The 15,974-nt window shown below is 33.0% G+C and overlaps 2 protein-coding genes across 2 annotated transcripts; one reads left to right on the top strand and one right to left on the bottom strand.

Annotated features, from left to right (window-relative positions):
• Positions 1–449: 449 nt before the first annotated feature.
• Positions 450–3,679, top strand: LOC131640451 (cytochrome P450 86A8-like). The gene is made up of 2 exons (XM_058910842.1): positions 450–992; positions 1,538–3,679. The coding sequence occupies exon 2, from the start codon at positions 1,632–1,634 to the stop codon at positions 3,252–3,254; it is 1,623 nt and encodes a 540-aa protein (XP_058766825.1). The 5' UTR covers positions 450–992; positions 1,538–1,631; the 3' UTR covers positions 3,255–3,679.
• A 700-nt stretch (positions 3,680–4,379) lies between these two features.
• Positions 4,380–9,581, bottom strand: LOC131640450 (ascorbate transporter, chloroplastic-like). Its single transcript, XM_058910841.1, has 11 exons — positions 9,387–9,581; positions 8,266–8,798; positions 7,742–7,849; positions 7,472–7,627; positions 7,144–7,359; positions 6,634–6,843; positions 5,960–6,097; positions 5,629–5,730; positions 5,388–5,453; positions 4,815–4,899; positions 4,380–4,737 (listed from the first exon to the last, which is right to left on the bottom strand). Exons 1-11 carry the CDS (start codon positions 9,439–9,441, stop codon positions 4,640–4,642), a joined length of 1,767 nt encoding a protein of 588 aa, XP_058766824.1. The 5' UTR covers positions 9,442–9,581; the 3' UTR covers positions 4,380–4,639.
• Positions 9,582–15,974: the final 6,393 nt, after the last annotated feature.

Raw genomic sequence — 15,974 nt, 5'->3', positions numbered from 1 at the left:
AATTTTGTTTTTCATTTTTATATTTATGTCACACAACCATTTTACACATACAAAAAAAAAAATTATATAAATGAAAGAAATGTTATTGATGAATATATACAACTTAAAAACTATATAATTAATATTATATTAAAAATGAAAGTTTTTTAAGATAATATTTTTTTAATGAGAGAAAACCTATTTAATAGAGAATGGAATGAATACATAGAGATAAGAAAACGGTTCACCCACATAAATGTTATAAATTGTTGGTAGGTTGCTCACCAAAACCATAACCAAACCTCACATAGCAAAAACATTTAATTTAATTTTTTTCAACTATATATAAATTATTGGTATATTACAAGTAGTGTAATATTAATACTATATGACAACTCTTATTCTAAAAAATTATCCATTAACCTAAAAAAAGGTGTGTATATATATTTGAGTATGTGACCTCAAAACTTTATGCTTCTTTGTTTTTCCTAGTTCTTCCCATCACCATGTTCCTCAACTACTCTCATTTATTTCTCTACATTCATTGCTCGCCACACTTAAACACCCTGTTGAAATAGTTTCTTAGAGAGAGAAAGAGTGTGTGAGAGAAATTACAAAGAAAAAAACCCTAGCTAGTTGTTGTATATGCTTATAATTTTTTTCAAATAGAGAGAGAGTGTGTGAAAATAAATAGGTGGGGTGATTTCAACTTTAAAGTTTTTCAACAACCTCTCAGAGCATTTATAGTGACACATCTTATGAGATTAAGAGGAGACGGTGTAATGTGAAGAAAACCAGTCTGGCCTTATTAACTTCTTCACCTATAAATCTCTTCTCCATTACACACTCACATTATACACTTGGATCTATTGCTTCATAATAATAATAATACACTCTTACTCTCTCTCATACTTCTTCTCCTTCTTCACTTTCTCTCTTCTTCATTCTCTATATTTTTACTTTATATAGCTCAACCTTCTCTTCAACCATTGTTGAACCAATAATTCTAGAAGGTAAATATAGTAGATATTTAAGTTCTCATGCATTTTCTCAAAAACCCTATTTTTTATTTATGTAAAAAGATTAAAATTTTGATTGAATCTTCTAGTATGCTTAAGCTTTTGATTCTAGTATGTTTTTAGCTTTTTATTTATTGAAAAATAATAAACTTTTTTTTTTAATTTTCTTGTATGGTTTGGTTGAGCTTTTGATTCTAGGGTTGTGTTTTGATAATATTGTACTACAACTAATTGTTTTTTAATGAAGAAAAGATTAAATTTTTTATAGAGTTTTTTATTTGGATTGTGATAATATTACTAGCCCATTTTTTTATTTATGGAAAATATTAAATTTTTGTTTGAATTTTCTTGTATGGTTGAGCTTTTGATTCATGGGTTGTGTTGTGACAATATTAACTATAACTAAGTTGTTTATTTATGGAGAAAAAATTGAACTTTTGAATGAGTTTTTTTATTCTTGGATTGTGACAATGACAATATTGCTACTCCATTTTTTATTTATGGAAAAATATTAAAGTTTTGATTGAATTTTCTTGTAGGTTTGAGCTTTTGATTATTGGGTAGTTGTGACAACATTATACTAAACAAGTTTACAAGTAATTTAAGACAGTGTTTGGTTGGTGCTGTCATAATATGGAAACATGTACGGTTCTGTTGCTGTTAACGGCTATTACAGCTTACTTACTTTGGTTCACGTTCATCTCACGGTCGTTGAAGGGTCCACGTGTCTGGCCACTATTGGGTAGTTTACCGGGCCTGATCGAGAATTGTGAGCGTATGCATGATTGGATCTGCGACAACCTCCGCGCGTGTGGTGGCACGTACCAGACATGCATCTGTGCAATCCCTTTTCTAGCAAGGAAGCAAGGGCTCGTGACCGTTACCTGCGACCCGAGGAACTTGGAGCATATACTCAAGACTCGGTTCGATAATTACCCGAAAGGACCAACTTGGCAGGCAGTGTTTCATGATTTGTTGGGTGATGGGATCTTTAATTCTGATGGTAACACATGGGTGTTCCAGCGCAAAACAGCCGCGCTGGAATTTACTACCCGGACGCTACGTCAAGCTATGGCTCGATGGGTGAGTCGAGCCATTAAGGATAGGCTTTGCACGATTTTGAAGAAAGCTGAGCAGCATGATGAGCCGGTGGATCTACAGGATGTGATGCTCCGGCTCACTTTTGACAATATTTGTGGTTTGGCTTTTGGAAGAGACCCGCAGACATGTGCTACGGGTCTGCCTGAAAATGGCTTTGCAGCTGCTTTTGACCGAGCCACTGAAGCCACGCTTCAAAGGTTTATATTACCTGAGGTGATTTGGAAGGTGAAGAAATGGTTAGGGCTTGGTATGGAAGTCGGCTTGAGCCGAAGCCTTTCGTTTGTGGACTCACACTTGTCAAGTGTGATTGAGAAGCGCAAAGTGGAACTGATGAGTCAGCAGAAGGATGGCTCACTTCTTCATGATGACTTGCTGACTAGATTTATGAGGAAGAAAGAATCATATTCAGACAAGTTTCTTCAACATGTGGCATTAAATTTTATCCTAGCTGGACGTGACACATCATCGGTCGCACTGAGTTGGTTTTTCTGGTTGGTGATTCAGAATCCAAAGGTTGAAGAGAAGATACTACATGAGATATGCACGGTCTTGATGGAGACACGCGGCGCTGACATGGAAAAATGGACGGATGAGCCGTTGGGATTCGAAGAAGTTGATCGTTTGACTTATCTTAAGGCTGCATTGTCTGAGACACTAAGGTTGTACCCTTCGGTGCCAGAGGATTCAAAGCATGTGGTGAACGACGATGTGCTACCGGATGGAACCTTTGTTCCAGCCGGATCATCGGTGACATATTCGATATATTCAGCCGGGAGGTCGAAGACTACCTGGGGTGAGGATTGCATGGAGTTTAGACCTGAAAGGTGGTTGTCATTGGATGGGACAAAGTTCATCATGCATGACTCTTTCAAGTTTGTTGCATTCAATGCTGGTCCTAGAATATGTTTGGGGAAGGATTTGGCATACCTGCAGATGAAGTCTATAGCCGCCGCTGTTCTGCTCCGCCATCGTCTCGCTGTGGTTCCTGGCCATCGGGTGGAGCAAAAGATGTCACTCACCTTGTTCATGAAAAATGGGCTGTTGGTTAATGTTTACAACAGGGATTTGAAGAGTGTTTTTGCAAATATACAAAATGAAAAGGAAGGTGAGATTCAAGGGAAAGTGTCAAATGATTTGAAATGCAATGAAAGTTAGTATGGTGTTTCAAAAGAGGTGAATTTTACAATTCAGCCATTTGGGGCTTTAAATTATAGAAGAGAGAACAGGGTTGAAAAAAAAAAACAAGAGAAAAAAAATAAAAAACAACAGGGTATATTTTATTCATGGTAATGTTATATAAATTTATTATAATTCATATGAGAATTGTGGATGAATTGATTTGTTTTTATGGGGGTAGTGGGATGGATGCATGCTTTCTTTCAGTTCATCTTACTTGTAGAATCCTTGCAAATATTCAATTGTAATTCTTTATATCTTTATTTTCATGTTTCTATTTTGATTTTACTGCTTTCATGACATTATTATGTAGTAAGAGCTAAGCTCGCATTTAACAATGTTGAATGTTGATGTTCATAAAAGAACACCTTAAGTTTTGATTAGATTTGAATGTCTTGGCTGGTTTATGTTCTAATGGTATGTTAACAAGTTTCACATACTCATATTGTAGTTGTACTTAATTTTTTTATCAATCACTATAATTCAACTATATACTCCTATCTATGTTTTACATACAAGGGCCAATTTAGATATCATATTTCTTAGTTGTATTCTGGTTTTATGATATTCTTGCCTGTGCCTGACAATGTAAGTTGAAAGGTAACAACTTTTTCATACTCATATAGGTGGTATGTTCTTCATGAAATCCCTAAAATTCAACTATATGATTCATTTGTGTTTCACATACAAGGGACAGTTTATAAATCACAGTTCTTAGTTAAACTCTAGCTCTAGCATCCTTTCTATGACTGACCATAGAAGTTGGAAAGCATAACATGAACCTATGATAAGAGGCAACGAATCCAAAAGAAACTGCAAGTCTGCAACCTATTACGCAGATTTGTCTGCAACCTGGCCATAGAAATTGGAAAGCATAACATGAAGTCATGAACCAATGATAAGAGGCAATGAATCCAAAAGAAACTGCAAGTCTGCAACCTAATATGCAGATTTGTCTGCAACCTATTACGCAGATTCTATTTTTTTTTCAGCCAAATATGCTAGGCAGAGTTAGCAAGTTAAAAAATATGTATTATTCTAAGCATAAATATAAAATATAAATATGCTTGAATGAAGTTACAGGGGAAGAAACTAGCCAGAAACTATCTAAACAGAAAGCATTTAATTCATGGGACAAGGCATGTTAATCCAAGATTGCTTTCGGGTAAAAATATAAAGACCTAGCTAGCTATTCGATCAAAAAATTGATAGTGCCTCTTTTCTATATCGTGCCATGGTGCTTTTATATGGCCAAATGCTCGACACATTTGGTCATCTAATTTCCTTCCACCCTTTTGTTTCCCTCTTTGTAATCTCTATGGCGTCTATAGCATACATCTTCTTTGACACCTTCATAACACTCGTCAGTCTAGAATTTTCTCACCAGTTGAAAAGATGTTCCAGACCAAAGTGCCAATTAAGTACAATATAACTGAGACTTTAAATACATCATTCCATGAACCTGCAAGAACAAATCACTTTTGAACGAGCGAGCTCAACAAGAAAAAAGTTTTGATGCAACAAGTGAAGAATTCTCACCTCGTTGGAGTATGTATCCAGTCGCAGCTGTACCAAAGACACCAGCAAGCACTCCTGCAGTATTTGATAGTCCCAGTAACACTCCCTGGTATTTGAAATTAGTTAGCATTCATATGCAAACTTAATGGATACAAAAAAATAAACTTGTATAATGGAAAGCATTTATATCAAGGTTTCATGCACTCGGATAGCAATGGAAAATAAGTCCTACTTGATTCTGACAATCAGGATGCTAATGGTACTCATAATTCGTGACGTGATGACTTCATTAATCATGAAACAAATAAGAAGGGCAACAGAAGTTTTAAGTGATTGACTCGGATAGATGCATAGTCGTTAGTAAAATGATTTTTGGCAATTGACATCAGTGCTGACTGTCGCCAAAACCCTTGGACGTTGAGCTCACAAAAAAAGGTCACTAATAATACAACTTGAGCAAGAAGACCTTAACACCTTAGTCTTTAGCATGATCATAACTTGATAGCTGGTTGTTTCACATAATTTTCTTTTTAAAATAAGTGCAGAACTTCAATAAGCTATATTTGTTACAAGAAAATTAAAATAGAAACTCACAGCATAGCGCGGTCCAATGTCTTGGTGATTGGAATAAAGACCAGATTGTGAGAATGCATCACATCCCTATAAAGGAAATAATAGATTGTGGTAAATATTAGGTAATTCGCAACACTCAGAATGTGTGCAAACATGTATTATAAACATATATGTTTTATATCAGAATGAGTTAAAAACATGCAAAATAGTTTAAAACTTTAGGAATTTGAAACTCAGGGAAGATATATGTTCAAATTCAAACCTGACTGCAAGACATGCACAGTACTGCCATGGCTGGTGTTTTAACATTACTTAGCTGAGTAAGAAAAAATGCAGGACCCAAAAACCCGATCGATTGCATGATCTGCAAAATAAAAGAAATATTTAAAGAAAAAGTTATATTAAAAGGTGCAAAAGGAAACTGAATTCCCCTGTGCTTTGTCATAATAATCAATATTAGGTTCCACATTTGGCAGTTATTTGAAGTCTAGGGAGAAAAAATTGTAAATTATCGAGCAGATATTATAATTGTACAGGACAGGAGTTGCCAATGTATGAAAAAATTTCAGAAACAAAAGTAGAGATTTTCTTGCCTTTCGAACAGTTGTTATGGAAAGGCCTTTGCTCACAAGTGTGTCAGCAATCCAACCTCCTATATTTGCAAAAATGGCCATGGTTAACCATGGAAGGACACATAAGAGCCCAGATTCCGTGAGGTTGAACTTAAGAACCTGAAAACATAACCCATAAAGTTCATTCATCAAATTTTTCTGTTTTTCTCTATTTGATTACATTTACATCTCCTAACCATTCCAGTTAAGATCAAGACATTGATCACAATCTTGTGTCAGCACAACATATCTTGAAAGAAATTTTACCAAGTAATATAAATAGTTGTATGCACAACTTTAACATAGTTGAGAATAAATGGTAAGATGTATCATAACATCAAGTAGTTCAAAATAAAAAACATTTTTATCAAAAGACAACAAAACTTGCAGCCAAGTGAACCTCGGCTTGATTGAAAACATGGGGAAATGTAATGTGTGGTTTCATGCAAATAAGACCAGAAAAAATCTGAAGTCTTTATATTATGTAAGTGTGGTTTCATTGCTACTTGAAAATATTTGAGAAATTATAGAAAGTATTTGAGAAATATTTGAGAAATTATAGAAAGTATCATCAACAACATTCATATTCTAAAATGCATTTATCAATGACATGCCAAAAATAAAATTAAATTAAATTAAATTAAACAAATAAGCACCTGATTGTAGTATGTAGGCATCCAGGTTAATAGAATAAATGTCCCCCAATTGTGGCAGAAGTGAGAGATTATTAAAGCCCAGACAGGCGCTTTTGATAAAATCAATTTCCAAGGAATAACTGTCACAGGTTCTTTTGATTCGCTGCCCCCAAGTATGAGCCTTTTCTCTTCCACCCCAAGATCTGGATCGTCTTTTGGGGTGCTGTATGCCTAGAAGAAGTCGACATAAGGAATTACAAAGTGCCCTTCACATTATACATGATATGGTAAAATGCCAAAACACCAAGTTGCACATACATAACTTCTATATTTGGTTATTACTCATATATCCAATATGTTATGAAATACTTTATGAGGCAGTCCCTAAACGAACCAATCAACACAAAAAACATCATCACATGCTTCGTATGGTTGGCAAAGTAGAAATGACTGGTTTCTTATTAAAACATTTTTCCAAACAGAAACAGATACATTAAGAGGATATGATTGAAAGAGTGAAAGTTGACTTACTTTTCTCAACCACAAGGCAAACCAGATACTTCCAAGTGATCCAAATGAGTAAAACACAGATGGCCACCCAAATTTGTGGATCAGAAAAGGTGAGAATGCCAATCCTGTGACAGAACCAAGGTACATGCCACTATACACTAGTGCAAGTGATCTGCTTCTCTCTGATACTGGAACCCACTTGGAAAGTATATTATTCATTGCAGGCATAGCAACACCCTAAAAACAAAGAATCAGAAAAGTTTGTTGCCAAATTATAAGAGCAAAAGTCGTTTCTGTACTTAGCCTGAACTTTAAACATAAGACCACTCCAACAATAAAATGGACCAACCTCGCCAATTCCCATAAAAGCACGCATAACAAGCAGATATGGAAGCCCAAGTTTTGCAGCAATAGGTGTTAAAACTGTTGCAATTGACCACCATACAACTCCAAAACCAAGTACTAGCTTTCCACCAACTTTGTCTGCCCAAATGCCCCCAACAATCTAAACCCAAAGATCATTCAGTCAGTACAAAAGCAATAAAATCAGAACAATTTCATGCACAGTAGGAGACCAATTTCTAGTTAAGGTAACTGGCTTTAAGCATATCAGTTAAACCTGAGTAAGTAGATAACCCCAGAAAAAAGAGGATTGAATGAGGCCAACTGTTGCACTGTTCCAGTTGAACTCTTGAGACATTGGAAGTATTGCTATACTCATATTTACCTGTAAAAAATGGAAATGTTTAGCATATCAGTAACTTTAGGTTAGTAAGATTGTGGAAATATATAAACAATTAATCAAATATACACAAACATAGTTCGAGAAAAACTAATGCAAAAAGAAATGTAGAATTTTAAAAACAGTATTTCAAATTTCAACTTTTGCAACCAACATATAAAACTACAAGAGGTGAAACAATTTTTTTTGTTTACTTAGTTGATAGAATAATGAAACAAATTAGGCTACTAGGAATAGTGATCAACTAAACACATGGTCTCTATTCAAGTAACCAAACACCCCGCAGGGATAATCAATTGAATATGATGAAAGAAATGTAGCTATTGAATAGTATCGAAGATTAACACAAACATATAAATAGCATTGTAACTGAAGCTATAAAAAAAGAAAATGTTACTCACGCGATCCATGTTACACAGAAGAAATGCTGTAAAACATAGCAGTACAATAACCCATCGCTTAGGAAACTGCTGCCACCAAGGAGATACTTGACTCAGATTCCCATCCAAAAGAATGGCTTCACCACTCCCTTCAGTTGATTGCAGCCTATCAATCTTCGGTTCTCCAATGTCATTATCCTCAGACTTGTAACAAGCACGAAACATATTTACTTTCCTTTGTCCAACATTGCTACTGCTAAAGGGAGCTGAAGAAACGTAAGAGCGACTTTTCATGTAAGCTTTTAATTTGAAGCTCGAGCTGCGGTTGGACTGTCCAGATAATGGAGAAAAAATCTCCCTTTTGTTATCGAACATTTGTATTTGTTTAGAAACGCTCTCTTCCAAATGGGAACCAATACGACAATGCATTGCATGCTGACATCTTGAAACTTTCTCCTTCCCAATCCAATTACCATACCTTGTAACCGATACACCAGAAACAGAAATTCCCCCTCTTTGAAGTGACGCATCCTTTTGCGATCTATACGAACTCCCTGCCAATACAAAACAATGGTTCAAATTTTCTTACTTTACAATAGTGAAAACCTATCTACATAATCCAACCTTAAAGCCATTTCATCTTAACAAAATCACCATTTAATAACTATAATCTATGAAGCACGGACACTCCGAATACGACATCGACATCAATGTGACACTAGTAATAATTTTAAAAAATGAATAAATTAAATATAATCACAGATGTCGGTGCCGGTGTCCAGACACGCCTTTTTTCAGATGTGGTGTAGGTACTCCATAGACTATAACTAAGTGATTAATCACAAAAGATATGGATTTCAGTTTAGTGACTATAACTACAATAACCATAACCGTCCAGTCATACTTTACTATCTAGCTACATTACAATATCAATTTCTCCAATCTGTTAACATTCTGACAATAAAACTATACACTTAAATTAAATGCATGTGTTTATTTCCATTTCTACTGTATAGTTACTAAATTCATGAGCATAAATTTCACTGCGATAAAAAACTTCAAGAATAATTAGAAACCAAATCTTGCGGTAAAAATGCAGAATTCAGAAAATGCATGCAAAGGAGTAAGAATTGAGTGTTAACCTGAGGCAACAAAGGAACCGAAGTTGCGGTTGGAAATCAAACCGCTCATAGCCATTGGTAATGTGCTGATGATAGAAAGTTCAGTGTTGAAAGTGCTCAAAACGACGTCGTTTGTTAGCCGAAAGTGTTACTCTGTTTTTCTCTTCTCTTCTGTGAAAGAAGAAGGAAGAGGATAAGCAAAGAAAGAAAAAGAAAAGCACAGAAACTATATATTTTGGTAGTTTCCAACTACAACTATTTTTTTATTTTTTTTATTTTTTATTTCTCACATTCCTTTTTGGGGAATATAAAATTAATAAACTTATAATAATCAAAATTAAAAAATATAAAGTCCATACAAAAATTTAAAAAATAAAAAAATGAAATCTAGTGGCGTTATTACCAAGAGATAGAGAGATCCAGAGTAAGACACGTGGCAGATTTTCCTCGGCAAAACATTAATTACAGTAATTGCTGAGATGCCCTTCCTTTGGTGGTGGAAGTGACGGTAATTGCTGAGATGTCCTTCCTTCGAAGGTGGAAGTGACTTAAAAAGTGTTTTTACTTTCTTTTTTTTTAATTAATTAGTTAATTGTTTTGTCAACGTCATGATAAAGTGCTTATAATGAAAAAAAGAAATTTGAAAATTTTCTAAGAATTCTTTTTGTCGTATTTCTCATGAATTATTTTTCTTTGAAACTAGTAACAAACCCGTGCCTACGCACGGGTTCTGTTCGGTTACGCGCATTTAGATAAATCATTTATTTTAAATAAAAATGTTTTAAAAAAAATTATATAAATAATTGATTATTCCATATATAAAAATATTTAGATCAATAATAAATTTTTTCCCGTATATTATTTTTAGATTAAAAATATTTAATCATAAATACCATTTCTCGTATATAAAAATATTTAAATCAATAACAGATTTTTTTCCCGTATACAGACTTCATTTTTGTTTAGGTATCATATACAAAAATATTTGGATCAATTATAAATTTTGTATATAAAAATAATTAGATCAATAATAAATTTCCTCCGTATACCATTTTTAAATAAAAAATATTTGAATCATAAATACCATTTTTCGTAAATAATAGATTTTTTTCTGTATACAAATATTATTTTTGTTTAGATATCATTTACAAAAATATTTGGATAAATATTAAATTTTTGTAAATAAAAATATTTAGATCAATAATATGTTTTTTACCGTATACCAGTTTTTGATCAAAAATATTTGATCATAAATACAGTTTCTCGTATAAAAAATTATTTTTAAAAATTTCTCGTATATAAAATAATTTAAAATATTCAGGTCAAATAAGGGTATTTTGGACTTTTCCACAACCATTAATTTTCTTATATTATAGATGATAGATTTTTTTTGGAAGAAATAAGTGAAAAAGTGATGAAAGAGAAAAAAAATAGAGAACAGAGAATGATTTGATAAGTTTGTTAAAACATAAAGTAGTGTTATTTTAAAAATAAAATTAAGAACTTTATGGTAGAAAGACCAAAAAACCACAATTTTAATGTGGTGGCAAAAAATCAAATAAGGGTATTTTGGACTTTTCCACAACCATTAATTTTCTTATATTATAGATGATAGATTTTTTTTGGAAGAAAGAAGTTAAAAAGTGATGAAAGAGAAAAAAATAGAGAACAGAGAATGATTTGATATGTTTGATAAAATATAGAGTTGTATTATTTTAATAATAAAATTAAGAATTTTATGGTAGAAAGACCAAAAAACCACAATTTTAATGTGGTGGCAAAAAATCAAATAAGGATATTTTGGACTTTTCCACAACCATTAATTTTCTTATATTATAGATCATAGATTTTTTTTGGAAGAAAGATGTGAAAAAGTGATGAAAGAGAAAAAAAATAGAGAATAAAGAGAGATTTGATATGTTTGATAGAATATAGTGTTGTATTATTTTAATAATAAAATTAAGAACTTTATGGTACAAAGACCAAAAAACCACAATTTTTATGTGGTGGCAAACAATCAAATAAGGGTATTTTGGACTTTTCCATAACAATTAATTTTCTTATATTATAGATGATAGATTTTTTTTGGAAGAAAGATGTTAAAAAGTGATGAAAGAGAAAAAAATAGAGAACAGAGAATGATTTGATATGTTTGATAAAATATAGAGTTGTATTATTTTAATAATAAAATTAAGAATTTTATGGTAGAAAGACCAAAAAACCACAATTTTAATGTGGTGGCAAAAAATCAAATAAGGGTATTTTGGACTTTTCCACAACCATTAATTTTCTTATATTATAGATGATAGATTTTTTTTGGAAGAAAGATGTGAAAAAGTGATGAAAGAGAAAAAAAAATCGAGAATAGAGAGAGATTTGATATGTTTGATAGAATATAGTGTTGTATTATTTTAATAATAAAATTAAGAACTTTATGGTACAAAGACCAAAAAACCACAATTTTTATGTGGTGGCAAACAATCAAATAAGGGTATTTTGGACTTTTCCATAACCATTAATTTCTTATATTATAGATGATAGATTTTTTTGGAAGAAAGATGTGAAAAAGTGATGAAAGAGGAAAAAAAATATAGAATAGAGAGAGATTTGATATGTTTGATAGAATATAGTGTTGTATTATTTTAATAATAAAATTATGAACTTTATGGTACAAAGACCAAAAAACCATAATTTTAATGTGGTGGCAAAAAATCAAATAAGGGTATTTTGGACTTTTCCACAACCATTAATTTTCTTATATTATAGATGATAGATTTTTTTTGGAAGAAAGATGTGAAAAAGTGATGAAAGAGAAAAAAATAGAGAATAGAGAGAGATTTGATATGTTTGATAGAATATAGTGTTGTATTATTTTAATAATAAAATTAAGAACTTTATGGTAGAAAGACCAAAAAACCACAATTTTAATGTGGTGGCAAAAAATCAAATAAGGGTATTTTGGACTTTTCCACAACCATTAATTTTCTTATATTATAGATTTTTTAGGGATAGATGGTATTTTGATGCTCATGCATGGAATATCCTGGTTCTGGACCATGGTTGTTATAGAAGGTTCAAGTTGCTTTGTCATTTTGTTTATTGAAACATGTGATATTTAATTAGTGTGACAAAAATTATGAGAATTTTTTGGTTATATTTTTTTGAAAAGTAAATGTGAGTTTGAAAGTGTATAATTGATTTTCGTAATGTTTGATTTTTTTAAATCTGAATTAATTTTGCTTTTAAGATTTAATTTAATGAAAGTTAAAAATGGTTATTTTTGTATTGCTTTCTCACGAGGTTAAGAAGAAGAATGAGGTTTTGACTTCTACTCAGACATTTATATCTAACATGAAGATGCTTTTGACGAAATAAATCGGTTCTTGGATCTTGCTAAAAAAAATAAAAGAGTTTGAAAACTCTCTGAAGGAATTTCAGGAATGTCAGAAAAAGGATGAGGACGGTCTTCGTGAGATGCGCCTCGCTTTGTATAAGGAGTTGGTTGAATCAATTGAGGAAAGTTACATTATTTCTCATGACTCTTTTGCAAATGCCTTGAAACAGGTGGATCAATTTTATCATATAAGGTTGATCTCTCGAGAGCAAGTTCGTCTTGATCGAGTTATTTAAGACAATAAGGTGGTTTCCTTGGTAAACTACCCCCATCCCTTTTATGGTCGGTGTGCATATCCTTGGGACATGTAAATCCAATGGATAGGAAATATATGTCTTTTCAGTTTCTTACTTACCCATATTTTTACATGTTTTAGCGATATTGCTTCTGGTACCATTTCAGTTCTCTACAACACAACTTTTTCATCGAGGTCGTACTCAAAGTTTATTGAAAGTCTCTAGGTACCATGTTCGACCAAGGTTTGATATCAGTTTCCAACCCCTAGGTGAAAAACTGGTTTGAAGTTGATGTATGGCAAACTCACCACTGCCTTAAAGTGGCTAACTATCAAGAGGGAGTGAGCCGGTATTTTTCCCTTTGTGGGTTTTTTTCTTTGTGTGTATGTGTTGGCATCCTGGGGTTTTGGTTGCTTAGTCTTATGCATGTGACGTTTGCGAGAGCTCTCCTGAATCTTTGTGATGGGAAGTTGATCTCTTTTGGCCGTACATCAAACTTATCGCTACCTTTCATAATTAAAAGGAAACAGTAAAAAATTATCATTTATTTACTCGAACATAATACATTATAGTAAAGTGTTGTTGCTTTTACGGAATAAATAAAGTAAGATGAGTTGGTTACATAACAGCTACTCATTGGCCATCAAGGACGTGGTGGATGGCTTCAACTTCACTTGGATCAACCACTTGTACTTGTTCACTGAAATGACCAGCCTTACTTGTAGGAGGTCGGGTAACCATGTCTAGAAACTGCCTGACCAGAAAGGCTACGTTGATCTACATAGCTTTGCCTTCCCTTTCTTTTGTTCCTGCTGCAAAGCCTTGTATATCCTCTTCGCCCTGGACAGATCGATGCTTTTTGTTACCGACTTATCGTAGACGTTATGGCACTTCAGCTTGAGGTGGATTGGGGATGTTATTGCATCTAAGGTTGCTGCGAAGGGCCTACCTATGATGCAGCTGTACACGATTCTGCAAGGAAGTACCAAAAATTAAGAATTGATAGTTCTGGTATTTTTTTTCCTTCTCCCAAGATGACCATAAGCTCAATGTACCCCCAAGAAGGGATTACCAAGTGATGATAGTCAATCATCATGTAATTTTATTAGCAGTCTCATGTGTTTTTAGTAGTAATTAGCACATAAATTTATGGATTTTAAGTGAAACTTGGTAATATGTGAGTAAATTGTTGAACAAGTGACTCTAAGAACAAGAGGGAGGTGAATTATGGTATTCAAAAGTCGTGATTAATTTAACATTAATTACTTAAAACAATAGTTGGTGTTAGTATAGTTAAAAAGGCAGAGATAAAAGAAAAAAAAAAGGAAAGAAGGAAATATAAAAGAAATTAAATAACTAGAAGTAGAGAGAGTTTAGAGAGATTACACCAAGATTTATAGAGGTTCGTCTGATCACTTGGCCTACTCCTCGCACCAAGATTTTTTTTGGATATTTCCACTAAAATAATATTTTTGAGCTTTTGATAGGTTATGCCCAATAACCTCCATACAATCGACTAACAGATTTTACACAAGTTGATCCCTCAAATCAAACAGGAGCTAAGTCCACCCACCGAGAGCGAGATTTTAATCGTCTGATCTCAAAAGTCAAACAAAGGTTTTAACAGGCCCACCTCAAGAACCAAACAGAGAAGTTTTTTAGATTTATCTCTAGAACCAGGGGCGGAGCTATAGCCCAGCGAGCCCGGGCACGCGCCCGGGCTCAACCCCTTTTTTCGTTGTATACTCTTCACATAATAGTTGATTTTTTAGACAATACAAGGGGCAAAATTAGTAATTTTTAGACAAAATTAAGTGCAAAATTAGTAAAAACAGGGTGTAAAATTTTTGGACAAAATTAAGGGCAAAATTTTTAGACAAAATTAAGGGTAAAATTAGTAGAAAAAGGTTGTAAAATTAGTAAAAACAAAGTAAATTTTTTTTTGCCCGGGCTCCCTAAAATTTCTGGCTCTGCCACTGTCTAGAACCAAGCACAAAAATCTTCAAGAGAAACTCACTCTTGAAGAACAACTAAGCACAACATAGCTACAAATGTTTCCTAACAAGTATTTCTCACTCACAAGGCACTAACACAACTTTTTTGTGAAAGAAAATAAAGGAGAGAAAGGATGGGAGTAGAAAATAAAAATAGGATAGTAGAAATCATAGTTCTTGTGTGTTTTGGAACGAGGATAAGCCTCATTTATAATATAGGAAAATAATTTACTCAAAAAGAAAATAATCCGTGAGACAAACTAAATGATATAATCAATTATTTTACCAAATAATCGATTATGGAACTCCAAAAGGTGGCTATCTTGGTCCATAAAAGAAAACCCTCAAGGGATATATGTTTTAATCGATTAGAACAATTTCTAATCGATTAGGGTGTCATTTTCCTTATTCGAATCAATTACGTAACGTCCTTAATCGATTAGACAATGTTAAAACTTTACCAATTGATTAAAAATATTTCTTAATTTATCTCATACACGTCATGATAGGTTTTAAACATATTTAAGGTGTTTTGAAAAATTCGGAGAGGTTAAAAAACATTTTTAAGTAAGTGTATAAGTTTCCTTAGAAACTCATAAGTTACTCTTATACTTTTATAATACTCTGGTCACTCATACATTGCACTAAGCGTAGGATGGATCAGGAGAGCTTTCACACCTTCTGTCTTTCACAACTTTGAAGCTTCAAGTTCCTTTCTACATTATCTTTGACTTTAACATTTCACTAGAACATTGAATCTTCTCCCTAATAAGGCTTGAGGTAAGTTCATAATGAGCATCATCATCAGAGACACTTGGAAAGATATCACAAGGGACCAACAAGATCAAGAAAAAATTCAAGCAACAAGATTCCACCGAGCATCAGAGTCATCATCAAAGCCACCATGATCAACACATGACAAATACATCAGCTGCAATGTATTGTACCTACAAGCACATAGATACATATTTTTCCCCTTTATAAT

The sequence above is a fragment of the Vicia villosa genome, unplaced genomic scaffold, assembly GCF_029867415.1.
Source record: "Vicia villosa cultivar HV-30 ecotype Madison, WI unplaced genomic scaffold, Vvil1.0 ctg.003137F_1_1, whole genome shotgun sequence".
Taxonomy (NCBI): Eukaryota; Viridiplantae; Streptophyta; class Magnoliopsida; order Fabales; family Fabaceae; genus Vicia; species Vicia villosa.
Note: the sequence above shows the minus strand (reverse complement) of the source record. Positions and strands in the feature narration are given on the sequence as shown.

Excerpts from the sequence above, each read along its gene's own strand:
- LOC131640451 (XM_058910842.1), top strand. The coding sequence starts at position 1,632 with ATGGAAACATGTACGGTTCTGTTGCTGTTAACGGCTATTACAGCTTAC.
- LOC131640450 (XM_058910841.1), bottom strand. The coding sequence starts at position 9,441 with ATGGCTATGAGCGGTTTGATTTCCAACCGCAACTTCGGTTCCTTTGTT. Across the intron at positions 7,360-7,471 it reads CTTTTATGGGAATTGGCGAG|GGTGTTGCTATGCCTGCAAT; the intron begins GTTGGTCCATTT and ends CTTTGTTTTTAG. Across the intron at positions 6,844-7,143 it reads TTGCCTTGTGGTTGAGAAAA|GCATACAGCACCCCAAAAGA; the intron begins GTAAGTCAACTT and ends GACTTCTTCTAG.